The 15,337-nt window shown below is 40.8% G+C and overlaps 1 protein-coding gene across 1 annotated transcript; it reads right to left on the bottom strand.

The window, feature by feature from the left end:
- Nucleotides 1-8,853: 8,853 nt before the first annotated feature.
- LOC114041948 (protegrin-3-like) lies at nucleotides 8,854-11,633 on the bottom strand. Its single transcript, XM_027860637.1, has 4 exons — nucleotides 11,445-11,633; nucleotides 10,579-10,686; nucleotides 10,259-10,330; nucleotides 8,854-8,997 (listed from the first exon to the last, which is right to left on the bottom strand). The coding sequence occupies exons 1-4, from the start codon at nucleotides 11,631-11,633 to the stop codon at nucleotides 8,854-8,856; spliced, it is 513 nt and encodes a 170-aa protein (XP_027716438.1).
- Between the last annotated feature and the right edge of the window lie 3,704 nt (nucleotides 11,634-15,337).

The following is a 15,337-nucleotide window of genomic DNA, read 5'->3' as shown; positions in this document are numbered from 1 at the left end:
CAAGGACCAGTCCTCATCCTTTTGTCCAGTCACCAGCCCACTTCCTTCAGTTATGTCACTGAGTTCCCTTTGTATCTGCCCACTAATATACACACCCACCTTTGAGTGTTGAAGTCTCCCTGTTGTCAACAAGTACTTGGTTTCCCTCATTGAACTTACATGTAGTGATCTTTTCTCACCTCCTTTGTTCCACTTGGAACTTATTCAGATTTTCCCAATGGATCCTTGAGATTAATCTTGCCTATACAGATGTAAATTCAGATTCTTTCACCTGGAGTAAATTCATTTCAGGGGAGGGGAATTCTAGAGATGACAGGAGAAGGAGTGGCCCATCTCCAGCCTGTGTCCCATCAGGTTTTGGAGAGGAAGACTGACTCTGGGAAAGGATCACTCTGGGGGATTGGAGGGTCAGGGACTTGTGTCACTGGCTGGTAGAAGATCACAAAATGAAGTATAGGGAAGGTGGTTGCCTTGGGAAGGAAGATGAATCTCTTCCCATACCCCCAAATTGTGCAACAAAACCCCAGACACCTCAATTTAGTCACGTTTTCCTTCCCTGCAATAATTCAGTTGACAGCAAATTAGCATGTGCTACTAATCTATTGAATTTGACATATTTCCCACTGAAAGCCCAGGGTGTATCCAGTAGGCTCTAGTTCATCCCATGATTTGTGCATTCAAAGTGGCAGAGAGGTATATGGGTATAGTCCCACAAAAATCAATAAACAGAAACTGAATACCCCTCTCTATTCCTATGGGTGGGACCCTCAGTTGCAAAAGAGTTTCTACTCTACTAAATCAGTCCGAACCTGGTCTGATGGAGTAGAAGGGACCGCCATCTTTGGGGAGTCTTCAATCTGATCCCTCAGGGAACCCCTGTTTTGATGGAGTATATGTAGCACTGCCCACCCACATTCCTCAGCTCCACCAAAACAAATAAAAACACCCAAACCCCTTCAGTACACCTTAAGAATGACAAGAATACAGAAAATACGATGAACATTGTACATTAAGGACTTACAGATATAGGAAAGGCAAAATTACCATTATTCAGGGTCTGGGTAGAGATGAGGAAGTGTGGCCATACAATTCAATTCATCAACATCAGTTGTTTTGTATTATGAGTCTTTTCGGTTGTTTTTTTTTTTTAAGTACATGCTATGTGCAGCATACTGCCTAAATACTGTAAGGCATGAAATAAGATGTAAGATAAAATTGATTTCCTCAAAGAACTCACACTTTGGGTGGGGAGATAGGAAAGATAAAAAAATTTTTTTGAACAATCCAAGATAGCCTAGGGCCTAGGCAAAGAACTCATTGATAGATAGTTCATCAGACATACTGTAGAATTATTTCATAGAATGGGCAAGGTGCAGGGGTGGGGAACCTGTGGCCATGGGGGCCATTTGTGGCCTTCTAGGTCCTAGTGTGGGGCCTTTTGACTGAGTCCAAGTTTTATGGAACCAATCGTTTTATTAAGGGGATTTGTTCTGTGAAGTTTGGATTTAGTCAAAGGGCTGCAGTTGAGGACCTAGAGGGCCACATGTGACCTCTAGGCTGCAGGTTCCCCATCCCTAGAAGGATAGACTAAATAAGCCCTTCTGATTCTGAGAGTCTGATGCAATTTCACTGGCTGAGGCCTTGCCTGGGGTCATTAATGTCAAATATGGTTAAGTGGAAAGGGAAATTAGAATGGTTTATCAAGCTCACCAACCTACATTTTGCAAACACCACTCTTTACTTTTTTTTTTTTAATCAAACAATTTGCACCTCCTGGTTCCTGCAGCAGCTCTCTTACTCTCCACCATTTTTATCAGTGATCACTGATGGGGGCTTATCCATCATACCCAACTCTTCTCAATACTCTGAGTAGATTGGTTAGGCTTGGTGACTTAAAGTCATTAAGACCATTTAAGTACTCTCTTATTATTTTCTTATTTATTTTGTGCTCCAAATCCAATCAGACAATTTCATTCTGTCCTTTCCACTCAAAGTATCATTCTTGGAGGGGAAAACAGAAGTTAGATTAAATAACTCTGCTTCCTTTCCCTAACCCATTATCATTGTCACGTCCACCCTAGGAATGAGTCCTATCCCTTTTTTGGCCTTCCTCTTTTTCTCCATGTACCAACAAGAACAACAAATCCTTTTTTCCCCTTAATATTTCATCAGTAGCCTCAGCTCATTCTGACCTTTAGTGTACCTGAGTCTAATGAATATGATTTTTTTCCACTTGGGTGTATCTGGCCATGGTGTTGTTATTCATCCTATTACCTACCCTTGCCCAAGGGTAGGCAAATTTTAAAATCTAAATTGGTTGGTGAGTTCCAATTTTATCTACACTGTTCTTTTTAATCATTTCCCTTTTTCTTTCCCCATTTGAATAGCTTTTATTTGCATTTCCAGAATCTAAATCTTAAGAGTATATCACATGACAGCCCTTCATATATTTCAAGTTAGCAGTTAAGTCATGGGATCATAGTTTTAGAATCGGAAGGAAACTGAGACCCTGTAGAATTTTAGGCCAGGGCATCCTATCTAACCTTACTTTAAACCTTTTGAAATCCATTCTCCTTAAATCTAAGGTTTATGTCAGACTCCAGTTGTCTTTCCTCTTCTCTACCCTGAACTCAAAGATAGAGTGGTCACTATTTTCCAACCCCTTATGGGGTGTTCATACTGTTGGTAGAACACCATGAAAGAAGCAGCAATGCCCTCATCATTTATTGATTGTTTCTGAAGTTAAATAAACTTTCAGTGCTCTCATAAGTCCATCAAATGTCTAGATGGAACAGGGGCAACAAAGATTCTTCTTATGGTATATGTTGGGCTATACAACTCTTTAGGAGCACAACACAGCTCTGTTCTGGGTCCTTATTTTGTTTACTCCGAGTCAGAAAGATGGTCTTTCTTCATAACAATCTCAAGAAACAGTCTGACGTAAAATTCTTCAAAACTTTCCAAAGCATACGCTTTAAGCACGGTGCTCAGGTCCCGGGATGGAGATCATACTCAACTGTTTACCAATTGCACTTGAAAGAGGCACTGCAAAGCCTTCAGTTGCCCAACTTTAATAAATATCGCATCTTTGTCTCCAAAATGCTTGTATGAAGTAATAAGAACAAGGTCAGGCTTAACGTTGTCAGTGCCCGGCATAACCTCTGTCCCTGCCCCCATACCCATTTCCCGAAGGTAGGGTAATGGACAGTAGCTTCTACCACACCAAATCCACATTTATTTCTCAAGTGAATTTAGGATGTGACACTCTGTCACAAGTGCATACAAAGCACTGGGCTGGGAATCAGGAAGACCGGAGTTCAAATCTGGCCTTAGATACTTATTAGCTGTGTGACCCTGGTCAAGTCACTTAACCAGTTTGCCTCAGTTTCCTCATCTGTATAATGGGAAATAATAACAGCACCCCTTTCACGAGGTTGTTGTGGAGGATCAAACACTCTTTGCGCAGTGCCTGACACATAGTAAGCACTTTGTATGTGTTAGGTATTATTTTTATTATTAGGCAAACTCAAATTTCCTGGCTGCTGGAAGTCATTTACTCCGACTCACAGGGCTGTTCTAGAAGTTCCCTTTAGTCTTTTTGTAGAGCTAGGAGTCCTCAGTTCCCAGTGATGCAGTCACTACCACCGGCTAATCCAGGGATGCCATTTAGGACAACAAAGGGAAGGGAGAAAGTCCAGCATCCTCTGGGACCTTTGAAGTTGGAAGGTCTGCCTTTGGTCAAAATGATGGGGTGCTAATGATGGATCCCTAAAAGGCCCTGGATTTTCCCACATGGCCTGGGTCCCTGGGGTTCACCTCGGGCCCCCAGCACGTCCCAGTTAATCTTTTCAACTGCCCTTTCCTAGTGGCCCTCATAATCTGCACCTGACTCCATGCTAGATCACCACGCCTTGATTCTATCTAGACCCCTTCCACGTGGTCCAGGTTCCTGGCATTCGCCTGGGGCAGTTGGCCCTTCCGGGTCCTTCTCTGTTACCTCCCGGTCACCCCAGACTACTTGGCCACTCCTAGATCCTTCCCACAGTCTTCTGTATAAAAGGTCCATGTTGCCTCCATTAAAGTGCTCATATTCCTTATGAGTTTGGCTTTCTTTAGAAAATACCTAAGTTGGGGGGCAGCTAGGTGGCTCAGTGGATAGGGCTCCAGCCTTGGAGTCAAGAGTACTTGAGTTCAAATTCGGCCTCAGACACGCAACACTTACTAGCTGTGTGACCTTGGGCAAGTCACTTAACCCCATTGCCTAGCAAAATTTAAAAAATAAAATAAAAATTAAAAAAAAATACCTAAGGTGGGCTTGTGGCTCCCTTGTGGCCCAGGGTATCCAGACCCCTTGCACCATCCAAGGATGTAAGGACTTTATCAAACATTTCAGCTCACCCACAGGCAAACTTTCTCGGATGATTGTGGTCTCAAGCTCTCTAAGCAAGCCCTCCTCTTTAGATGGAGGCTTGGTGAACAAGTGCCAAATACCATCTTCTATAGTTCCCATGTCACGATTTTTGAATAATCAACTGTTTCTGACAGTTTACAAAAAACTGTCCAAGTGAGGTCTCCCAAATACTACTCTTTGGTGAACATTTCACTTTTTGCCAAATCTATTGTAACTTCCTTTAATGTTTTTATGATCTTATCTCTGCTGTCTGGATCTACACTCCTCATGTTTCTGGAGCCACTATTTGATACCACATTGTTTAACATCTTGGCCCCTATTTTGTTCAAATTTTAATTAAAATCACACTCAGCAAGTCAGTGATGTAAATAGCAAGCAAACAAATGTGGGGTGCCACCTAATGATCAAAAGCAGTAAAGGAAAACAAAACATAATACCATGTTAACAATGATATTGAAAAGTAACCACCAATAATGAGTATATGAAAAGGCAAATATCAATGAATTCAATGCCAAATACAATTAAGCTTCAATGTAATCAATATCATGACATTGTTATTAATTACACTTGTTAGTGATTAATAACAGTGCAATACCACTATAGGCAACAGATAGAATGCATTAACAAGGAACGACATCCACCATCGTGATGTGTTAAGAATTCTTTGGGACACAATAGTTTGATCATAAGAGAAGAAGATCCCAGTATGTTTGTGTGTGTGTATGCATGTATATAATATATCACACACATGATATATTATATATAATATAATGTTTGTAATATATTATACATATAAACATTTGTACACACATATACATATATGTACATATGTATAAGTTTTTTAGGGTATAACTTTATTTTTATATGTATAATATAATTTATTTTCTCTCCATATTTTTTTAAAAAATAATTCCAGTAAAGAAATAAGAAAAGTTCCTAAACGAAGATAAAAAAGGAAACAAATATTTTCAGGGAAAAAAAATTAGCTGAAAGCTCAAAAACTCAGAAACTTAAAACTATCCTAGGATGAATGTCTCCACACATGACAATCATAAATCCCTGCGTGTGACCTGAGAACGTGTGGCTGAGTATTCTGCAGTTTCCTGGTTTGGCTAAGGCCCTTCCACAACTTGTGTACCCATGGGCATAAAAGTAGATCTCACAGACATGTTCTCTCCCAAGCGGAGGATGGCTGGCCAATTTGTAGTCTCATGATTCCCTTGAGGAAACAAATAATAAGCTGAAGATGGGGCAGATTGAAAAATGAATGGGGTATAAATTGGGAGACAGAAGCCCAAACTTACTGAGCCACAGTGACAGAGATGAGATTGAAATATTCTAGGAGCAAGGTACTACAAACTTATCAGAAGCTTTCATTGTTCTACTGAGAGACAGCATTATTTTTTCATGTAAGCAACATCTAGCCTCCCCATTGGCCTTTATGATGACATCTGTCTCACTAGAACAGGAGTTCTTAACCTGAAGTCTGTGGACTTAAAAAAAAAAAGTGTGAGTGTGTGTGTGTGTGTGTGTGTGTACATATATACACACATATGCATGTACATACCTATGTATATATGACTATTTTTCAATATACTTTGTAATCCTATGTATTTTATTTTATGCATTTAACCACATTATTCTGAGAAGGGCTCCAAAAGCCTCACCAGGCTGACAAAGGGGTCCATTACATAAAAAACAGTTAAGAACGCCTGCTCCAGAAGCACAATTAAGACAGGTCTAGGGTCCTGCTTCCATTATATTAACCGTGGAATATGCTATCATTGACCGCACACAGCAGTACACTATCGCTAAAGTAAAATGGGGGGGGGGGGGGGGGGCCGCTAGTTTGAGCTCAGAGTGCAGTATCTAATTTAGCCACCAGGTGGCACACTTTAGTTTTTCCTCTGCTAAATTTGTATATAAGCCAGTCTCCTTTTGGGAGGTTTGACAGCTGGAACAAGGCTTTCTCCTCCTCCAGCATGACATTTCCTTATATGGTATTTTCACCTTATTCCTCTAGTCTCAAAAATGAAATGCTAACCAAAATTTTTAAAATAGAATATATTTTAAAATTAAATAAAAAATAATAAATCTATTTGTATCATTGCTCCCACCCCATGAGGTATTTTACTTTCTTAGGTCTTTTAGTGCTCAGATTCAGGCACTCAGTATGTGGTTACATAGTTTTGATTAAAATGCAAAAGAAAATATAAACTCTCTTTTATCACACTTGCTCCATCCCAGATGGAAGTAGTTCCCAAGTACACATATCTGTGCTTCATAAAGCAGAGTGGGGAAAGGGCACTCACTTGCTCCATCTTAGACTGATGGACTATAGGAAGGTAAAGATGGACCTAGGTGGGATTGATTGGAGACCTTGGGTCCAGTGACATTGAATGACATCAGAGACATTAGAGAGTCCCTTTAGTGTCCATCCTGCTGAATCTTGAGGAGATGAGAACTTTTACCAGCTGATTGCCCAGGAAACAAATGCAATCCTTGCAGGAGGTGGGGTGGGGTGGGGTGGGGTCGAGTACAGACACTTACTTGCTGTGTGACTGTGATATGGAGGGAGGGATGCTTGGAAGGATTTTTTTTTGCCATAGTCTCTGGAGACATTGCCTCCTCTTCCCTTGTGAGAACATGTCATGGAGGAGGTGGGGAGAATTCTGGGAAATTGAGGTTTCAGACCTTGCTGGAAGTAACTGCCTTGGTCTATCAGGAGTTTTAATGTTGTATTTTTAACTTTTGATCCCATTCAGGACATGTACTATTAACACAATGTTAAGGAGATGAGAATCTCAATGGGCATGGGATCAAGAGCCATTTTGATAAACGTATAGATTATTGTTGATAATCATCATAACTTTCCATCCCACGCTAGTGAGTCGGAAACTTCAGATGAGACACTGAGAGCTGTACGACCCACGCAAGTCCTTTGGTGCCCAAAAGAAACTGAATGGGAACTAGGAGATGGTAGCCTAAGCTTACAGTGCTCTAACTAATGGAAGACAAAGATATAGCACTCAGAGGAGCTGCTCCAGCCCTACCCCACTCTTTTCTGCCTCTAGAGCTCTTGGAGAGAGGAAAAAATTCCTGATTTTACAATAATAAAATTATTTGTTGTGTTAGGTGGCCATCTTATTCCATATCTTCTCCTCTGATCCATGGCTCCCTCCCCTTAACTCCTAAGTTAAAAGTAATCACCCCCCTCTTCAAATGTCCTAGATCACTTTGTCTAACTTTCTCCTTGTCCCCAACACATTTTGAAATTTTAGTGCATAAAATGCACTAAATGCTACTGTATCGTTGATGGAGTTGTGAACTGATTCAACCATTCTGGAGAGCAATTTGGAACTATGCCCAAAGGGCTATAAAATTGTGCATACCCTTTGACCCAGCAATACCACTGCTAGGCGTGTATCCCAAAGAGATCATAAAAACAGAAAAAGGACCCACTTTTACAAAAATATTTATGCCAGGTCTTTTTGTGGTGGTAAAGAATTGGAAATTGAGGGGATGCCCATCAATTGGGGAATGGCTGAACAAGTTGTGTTATATGAATGTAATGGAATACTATTGTTCCATAAGAAATGATGAGCAGGCAGATTTCAGAAAAACCTGAAAAGACTTGCATGAACTGATGCTGAGTGAAGTGAACAGAACCAGGAGAACTTTGTACACAGAAACAGCAACATTGTGTGATAACTGACTTTGATAGACTTAGCTCTTCGCAGCAATGCAATGATCTAAGACAATTCCAAAAAATTCATGATGGAAAATGTTATCCGTATCCGGAAAAAGAACTATAGAGTCTGAATGCAGATCGAAGCTTAGCATTATTTTCTCTTTTTTTGTTTTTTTGTTTCTTGTGGTTTTTCCCTTTTGTTCTGATTCTTCTTTCACAACATGACTACTGTGGAAAAATGTTTAATATGATTGTACATGTATAGTCTATATCAGATTGCATGCCATCTTGGGCAGGGGGAGAGGAGGGAGGGGAAATTTAGAACTCAAAATCTTATAAAAGTGAATGTTGAAAACAAAGAAATAAGTAATATATAAAATATTTTTATTTTATTATTTATATTATATATTATATAAAATATATATTTATATATAGAAATAATAAAAATAAATTTTTTAAAAAGACAAAGAAAATTAGTGCATTTCCCAGCCTCTGGCCCTTCCTAGATGGCAGCTGTTTGAGGGCAAATCTCATGTTTTTTTTTTTCCTGTGTATCTTCAGTATTGAGCTCATGGGAAGTATTTAAGAAATGGTTGATCTGGATTGAACTGAGTTGAGAAGGGGGTTGGAGAAAACACTATGATAGAGAAGGCAAAACCGATCATTTCACACAAAGTTTATTAATCCAAGGGGACCAGGGCTGGATTTGGTGCCAGAAGCAGAAGTTAAGGTGCGGATTCACCCTAAGATCCTACTCCTTCTTGTCACCTGATCCAGAAAAAGTGTCCCGCAGTTTCCTGTATTTGTCCAGCAGGATTCTATATTTTTTATAAATGAAATTTGCAAAACTCCGAATAATTCGATGCAAAAAACCACCACTCTTCATATCTTCAGGCTGCAGAAAAAAAGTAAACAGGACTCCTTAGGCAATAGCCTCTGGGGATCAGATTGCAAAGATAGGAGAAAACTGCACACTGAGAATCCTATCTTATCCTGTCCTCTGTTATGGTGATCTTCCAAGGGGGGCCAGGGGAAAGTGTATGATGTGACCCTAAGAGGTCCAGGACTCGACCCCAAGGGGTTCATGCTTTCCCAGTTGGAAGGTGGGAAGATGGGGCACACTCCACCCTCCCCCAAGATAGGCAATCACGTGATTTGTCTACATCTGTAATCACAACCGTCCACCCATGACAGTCCAGAACCTCACATTCCACCCCCTTCTGCAGCTGTGTAAGCTTCCAAGCTTATTCCATCTGAGTTGCCCAGCAGCTGAGTAGGTGTCATTGGGAAAATGTCTTCCTAATCATAATGTACTCACCAGGAATTTTTCTTTAAATATCGGGTAGATTTAAAGACACTTGACTACCCTTTAGGGTTTGGAGATGACTGCCCTTTAGGATAATAGCAGTTAGAGTTGTGAGAGACCTTAGAAGTCACCCAATCCGAGCTCATTTTAGACAGGAGGAAACTAAGGCTCAGATCATTACATGTCTAGTAAGTGACAGACCCAGTATTTAACTCCAAATCCCTAGATTTCGGGACTCCAAAATCCAATGGTCTTTCCCCTGGACTAAGCTAGCACAGGAGGATACACGCTGCGAGGGTTTCTTCCTCAATATTCATTTTTTTTAAAAACATTCATTAAATAAAAAAGTTTTCCTAGAATACCTAACCTCCTGTTTCGGCTCTGCCATTTACTAGCTGTATGACCTTGGGCAAAGTCACTTCACATCTCTGAGCCTCAATTCCCTCTCTACAAATTGGGATTGAAAGGGAAGGAGGGTTTGAACTAGCTGGTTTCTAAAGTTCCTTGTAGTTTTAAATCCTGTGATTAATTCTCTGAAAGAACAGGTCTAGGCCCCTTCTGTCCCACTGCATCCTCTACTTCCCCCCGCCTTTTCTTCAGGACTCTTGGGCCAGAGACCCCTCTTGCTCTAGAACTGGGGTTGCGTGTGGCAGATGGGGAAGAGAAATGTTCCTACTTTTGCACCTGTGTCTCCTACTGTGGCTTGGAAGAAGAAAGGGAGGCTAGGCTCAGCCCAAGGTTGAAAAGAGGGTAGAAAGGTTAGAATTGACCCCAAGCTCTTCCAGCTACGGATCTAGTCTGAAGATTTGGTCTCTTCCCCCGGGGGCTCCACTGGGGAGACATCACTTACCCCACTACAAGAAATATTGACAGAGGGCCGAGTAACGTCCAAGGAGATGGTTCCGGAGCAATGTTTCACCAGCTGTGAAGATGTTGGGAAGATCGGGCTCGGAACCGGGAGCCTATGACATCTGCCTCTGACGTGCCAGTGATAACCGCGGTCCCACCGCCCTGCCCCAAACCAGTCCAGTAGGGGTGCTTTTCTGAGCCTCCAATCTTGAGCAAGCCACTTTCCTCAGGGCATTAGGAAAGCAAAGCTCACCTTCCTGGGGAATATCCCCAGAAGAGACCATTCTGACAGTCCCCCTTTCTAACCCGCAATACACTCACCCCGTTCTTCTTAAATCTGCATTTATCCAGGTTATGTTGCTTGGTATTGGGGCAGACGGTCTCCATCATGGTAAAGTTCAGGGGTTGGGGAGTGGCAGGATCATTGTTCTGGGGAGGAAACCAGAACAGCCTTTCAGACTAAGGTCTCATTTGAGCTTCTTCAGGGCAGCAGCGAGCTACAGTCAAATCATAGCATTTAGTGCTAGAAGCAACGTTCAACACAATCTAATCTGACCCTTTCAGTGGTCCAAGAAGACAAAACTGTTTTCATAATAATACTAAAATGTTTTGATTTTTGATATAATAAATATGAACAGATAACCTACGTAAAAGTTTTTTGGAGAGGTTCTCAGTAATTTTTAAGAGAATCAAGGGGTCTTGAGACCAAAAAGTGTGAGAGCTGCAGCAGGGTATCGGGAGAGAGAGATATAGGTGTGACTTACTGTGACGAGGGAGAGCCTGGGTTATTCTCTGAGGTGTGAGTATGGTTGGATAGGCAGGGGTGGGTAAAGCATTCTAGGTAAGGGAATAACTTGAGAGAAGCATGAAAACAAGACTGAACCTTCTGAATATGAGGGATACTTCACGCCTCTAAAATGCTTCCTCGTTCTCAAGGTGTTTTCCTCACAAAGATAACGTTAGCTGAGCTGTTCAAGAATGCTTACCCATTTTTAGAGGTGAGAAACTGAGGCTCAGAGAAGGAAAGATATTTGCTTAGGATCTCAGAAACTAGTATCAGACCTGGGAACTCTTATCCTGGTCTCCTGACTCCACCATTCTCTGCCAGTTAGGAGATTAGATTATTTGGAGTGAAAGGTTCGTATTGGGACCTCTTGGCAGGCTGGAGTCCTTTCCCCGATACTCACTGCCCTAGGCTGTAGATTCAGAGCCAGAAGTCGGAAGAGGTTGCCTGACATCGAATTCTTGCTGTAGTTGGTGATGAATCGGTTCACCAAATTCAGGTAGCTCTGGGTCTGGGCAGCGGCAAATGGAGGCACCAGGCCAAGCAACAGGAGCAGTAGTGGTGACAGCCGCATGATCCAGCTCCTCTCCATCCTTCTCCTCTTGGTTCTCAATGCTATGATCCGGAAGGAGCCATCTTTTATTCACTGCCTCCTTCCTGGCCTTAGCAGGCAAGGAGCACCTAAAGCAACTGGGCACCAACAGCTTTCTGAGGTCTGTGGTTTCCCCTTTCTTTTGTCATCCTCCAATACTTGCCTTCAGGGTTGGGGGTTCCCTCCAAGGGAAGGAGGTATTTCTCCTTTAGCTGCTTCATAGAGCCTTGGAGTTGGTAGAAAGGATGCATTGCGGAAAGAGGGGAAATATGGTTAACAGAATGAGGAGGGCAGAGGGTCTAAGCTGGTGATGGGATGTGAAGAAATGTAAAGAAATAAATGATTTCCCCTTTTTTCTCTGCTTTACAGAGTCCTAGAGTCAGGTTGTATCCTAGATGGGTTTCCTTTCCAATTGCCCAATTACTTTGCACTAGATCCAGGATTGCTCAAATCTAGTTCAGAAAGCTTCTCTGTTCCCCTCCCTGGGTCCTTAGACAGGTCTCTCCTAAGCAGAGGGCTCAAAGGATATCTGGTGCTCTATACTATTCATAATTCCCACTGTCTTGGCCTTTCAAGATAGGGAGCCTCCCTCCATCCTATCCAATTCAATATTTAGTAAGCACCTATGATACTCAGGACCCTATGTTCACCACTGGTTATGCAAAGATGAAAACACACCCAGTTCTTGTCCTCAAAGAGTTTATAATCCAATAGGGAAATGAGACAAGATTCAATTCAAGAAATGTATGTTAGGTACTCCTAAGTGCAAGATTAGATGAAGACTGGCATGGTGGATAGATATCAGGCTTTGGAGTCCAGCAAGCTTGGATTCAAATCCCACCTCTTAAATATATATCTGTATGACCTTAGGCAAGTCACTTAACAAGCTTCCTCTCCTCCCCAGTTCCACACTTCAGATTGCTTTCTCATCATGTTCCTCTCTTCTCTTTCTTTACTCTAGTCTTGAGGACAAGGTGGCTCTTTTCCTTGCCAAGGCCCCATCCCTCTCTTAGTGCCCTGGGTCCTATCTCCTCCCATCACCCTAGTTCAGGCTCTCACCATTTCTCACCGGGGCAACTGGGATAGCCTGCTAATCCACCTCCCTTCTTTTAGTCCCAAATAATCTTCCTATAGTACAGTCCTGGCCAAGTCATTCTAGCTCAGGCTTCAGTGGCTCCCTATTGCATCTAAGCTAAAATATAAAATCCCCAGCATGGCATTTAAGCCCCTTTATGACCTGGCTCAAGCCCACCTTTTTTTTTTTTAAGGCTTATTCACATTAGACCCTTTTCAGTCCATTCCAGCCAAAATGGCCTCCTTGCTTATTTATAGGTGTTTCATTTTCTTCTCTATGCTTTTGCATAGATCTTCCTGCAAGGCTGGAATGCACTCCCTCCTCACTCATACCTTTTCTAATCCTTAGCTTCCTCTAGAAGCTTTCCCTTTAAGTCATTCTCTCTTCTTACTTTTCAGTTGCTTCTTATCAAATGACTCTTTCCCTGCTCCCTGCAAAACATTCAGAGCTCCTCCATTCTTGTAAAAATTTTTACTTGGCCTTACTAGCCCTTCAAGCTATCATTCTATATCTCTCTTTATAACTAAACACCTAGAAAAAAGAAGCAATCTAAACCTGTTAGTTTTACTTTCTCACCACCACTTCCTTTTTAAAAAAAATTATTACTTTTTTTTTATTTTTTTAGGCCAATTGGGGTTAAGTGACTTGCCCAGGGTCACACAGCTAGTAAGTGTCAAGTGTTTGGTCTGAGGTTGGATTTGAACTCAGATCCTCCTGACTTCAGGGCCAGTGCTCTATCCACTAGCGCCACCTAGCTGCCCCCAATTACTTATTTTTAACATTTAAAAAGAACCTTTCAGTTCCAAATTCTTTTCCTCCCTTCAGCCCCTCCCCATCTAGAAGGCATGCAATATGATACCCATTATACATGTGAAATCATGCAAAACATATTCTATATTAACCACGTCACAAAAAAGCAAGAAAAATAAAGAAAGTAAAAAAACATACTTCAGTTTCCACTCACATTTCATTAGTTCTCTCTCTGGATCACCTCCACTTCTTGGGGTTTTTCTTTCTTGCTAGGCAATGGGGTTAAGTGACTTGCCCAGGGTCACACAGCTAGTAAATGTCAAGTGAGTGAGGCCAGATTTGAACTCATATCCTCCTGACTGCAGGGCCAGTGCTCTATCCACTGCACCATCTAGCAGCCCCAATCACCCCCACTTCTTAATCTCTTCTAATCTTACTTCCCTGTAACCACTTGACTGCAAAGCTCTCTTCAAGATTGCCAAAGATCACTTTATCGATAAATCCAATGGCCTTTTCTTAGGTTTTATTTTTCTTGACTGTTTTGCAGCATTTGACTTTGTTGATCCCCCCTCTTTAGGATACTCTATCCTCCCTGGTGTTTTGTGATACTGCTCTGTTGTGTTTCTGTTTTCTCACCTGTCATATTGTTTTTCTTCCTCTCCTTTGTAAGTTCATCATACATATCCTGGCTCCTACATATAAGTATACCCCCAGGATTCTGTCCTGGGCCTTCTCTTCTCTCTGTCTATTCTCTTGGTACTCACATCAACTCCCATGGATTCAATGGTCACCTTGATATCTGTTAGTTGTTTATGTAGCTTGGATACCACACCTGTATCAGAGAAAACTGATAAGATTTTTTTTCCCATTTCACAACTTTCCTTCTTTATCTAGGTGCACAAGTTTTGTTGGTGCACAAATTTTTCAGTTTCATATAATCAAATTTATTTATTTTCTCTCTATCCCTTGTTTAGTTAAGAATATATCTCTTACCCATAGCTGTGAGGCATATATGATCTGTTTCTATTCTATTTTTTTTAAAAATATGATCTTTAATATTAAGGTCATGTATCTCTTTAGAATCTATTGAGGAATATGGTGTAAGGTGTTGGTCTATGACGAATTTCTGCCAGACTACTTTCCCAGAAGTTTCTTATCAAATAAGGAATTCTTTCTAAGTAATTTATGTTTTTGGTTTACCAAATATTGAGTTATTGAGTTTTATTATTTCTGTTCTCCCTTATCTAGTCTGTTCCATTCATCTACCTTTCTTATTTTTAACCAACGCCAGATGGTTTTAATGACTACTGCTTTATAATATAGTTTAAGGTCTAGAAGTGCTATTCCTCTTTTATCCCTACTTCTTTTCATAATATCCCTTGATATTCTAGATCTCGTCTTTTTCCAAATGAATTTTGTTATTATTTTATCAAAATCTGTAAAGTATTCCTTCGATAATTTGATTGGTAAAGCACTAAGACTGAAAGTTAACTTTGATAACATGGTCATTTTTATTATATTGGCATGGCCTAGCCTTTAATCTTTTTCTAGCTATTAAAGTTGTTCTTTATTTCTTTAAGGAGACCTTTGTAATTGTTTCTATACAAGTATTGAGTGTGGTGATAGATTGGTTGCCCCACACTTTATACATTTTGTAGCTTTTTTAAATGAGTCTCTTAGTGTCTCTTAGATTTTTATTATTATATAGAATTATTATAATAATTATTATTATATAGAAATGCAATTGATTGTTATGTAAAAATGCTATTAATTTTTGCGTATTTATTTTGTAGCCTGCTATTGTCTCAATTAGTATCTTTGCTGATTCCCTAAGATTTCCTAAGTAAACTATCATATCACCAGTAAATGGAGATTGTTT

This window comes from Vombatus ursinus, unplaced genomic scaffold (genome assembly GCF_900497805.2).
Source record: "Vombatus ursinus unplaced genomic scaffold, bare-nosed wombat genome assembly UNPS02014225.1, whole genome shotgun sequence".
Classification (NCBI taxonomy): Eukaryota; Metazoa; Chordata; class Mammalia; order Diprotodontia; family Vombatidae; genus Vombatus; species Vombatus ursinus.
This window is presented reverse-complemented; position numbering and strand designations above follow the sequence as displayed.

Bases quoted from the DNA above. Each gene is read 5' to 3' on its own strand.
- LOC114041948 (XM_027860637.1), bottom strand. From the start codon at position 11,633: ATGGAGAGGAGCTGGATCATGCGGCTGTCACCACTACTGCTCCTGTTG. The intron at 10,687-11,444 runs GTGAGTATCGGG...TTTCCTCCCCAG, and splicing joins TGAATCTACAGCCTAGGGCA to AACAATGATCCTGCCACTCC. The intron at 10,331-10,578 runs GTGAGTGTATTG...ACATCTTCACAG, and splicing joins GCAGATTTAAGAAGAACGGG to CTGGTGAAACATTGCTCCGG.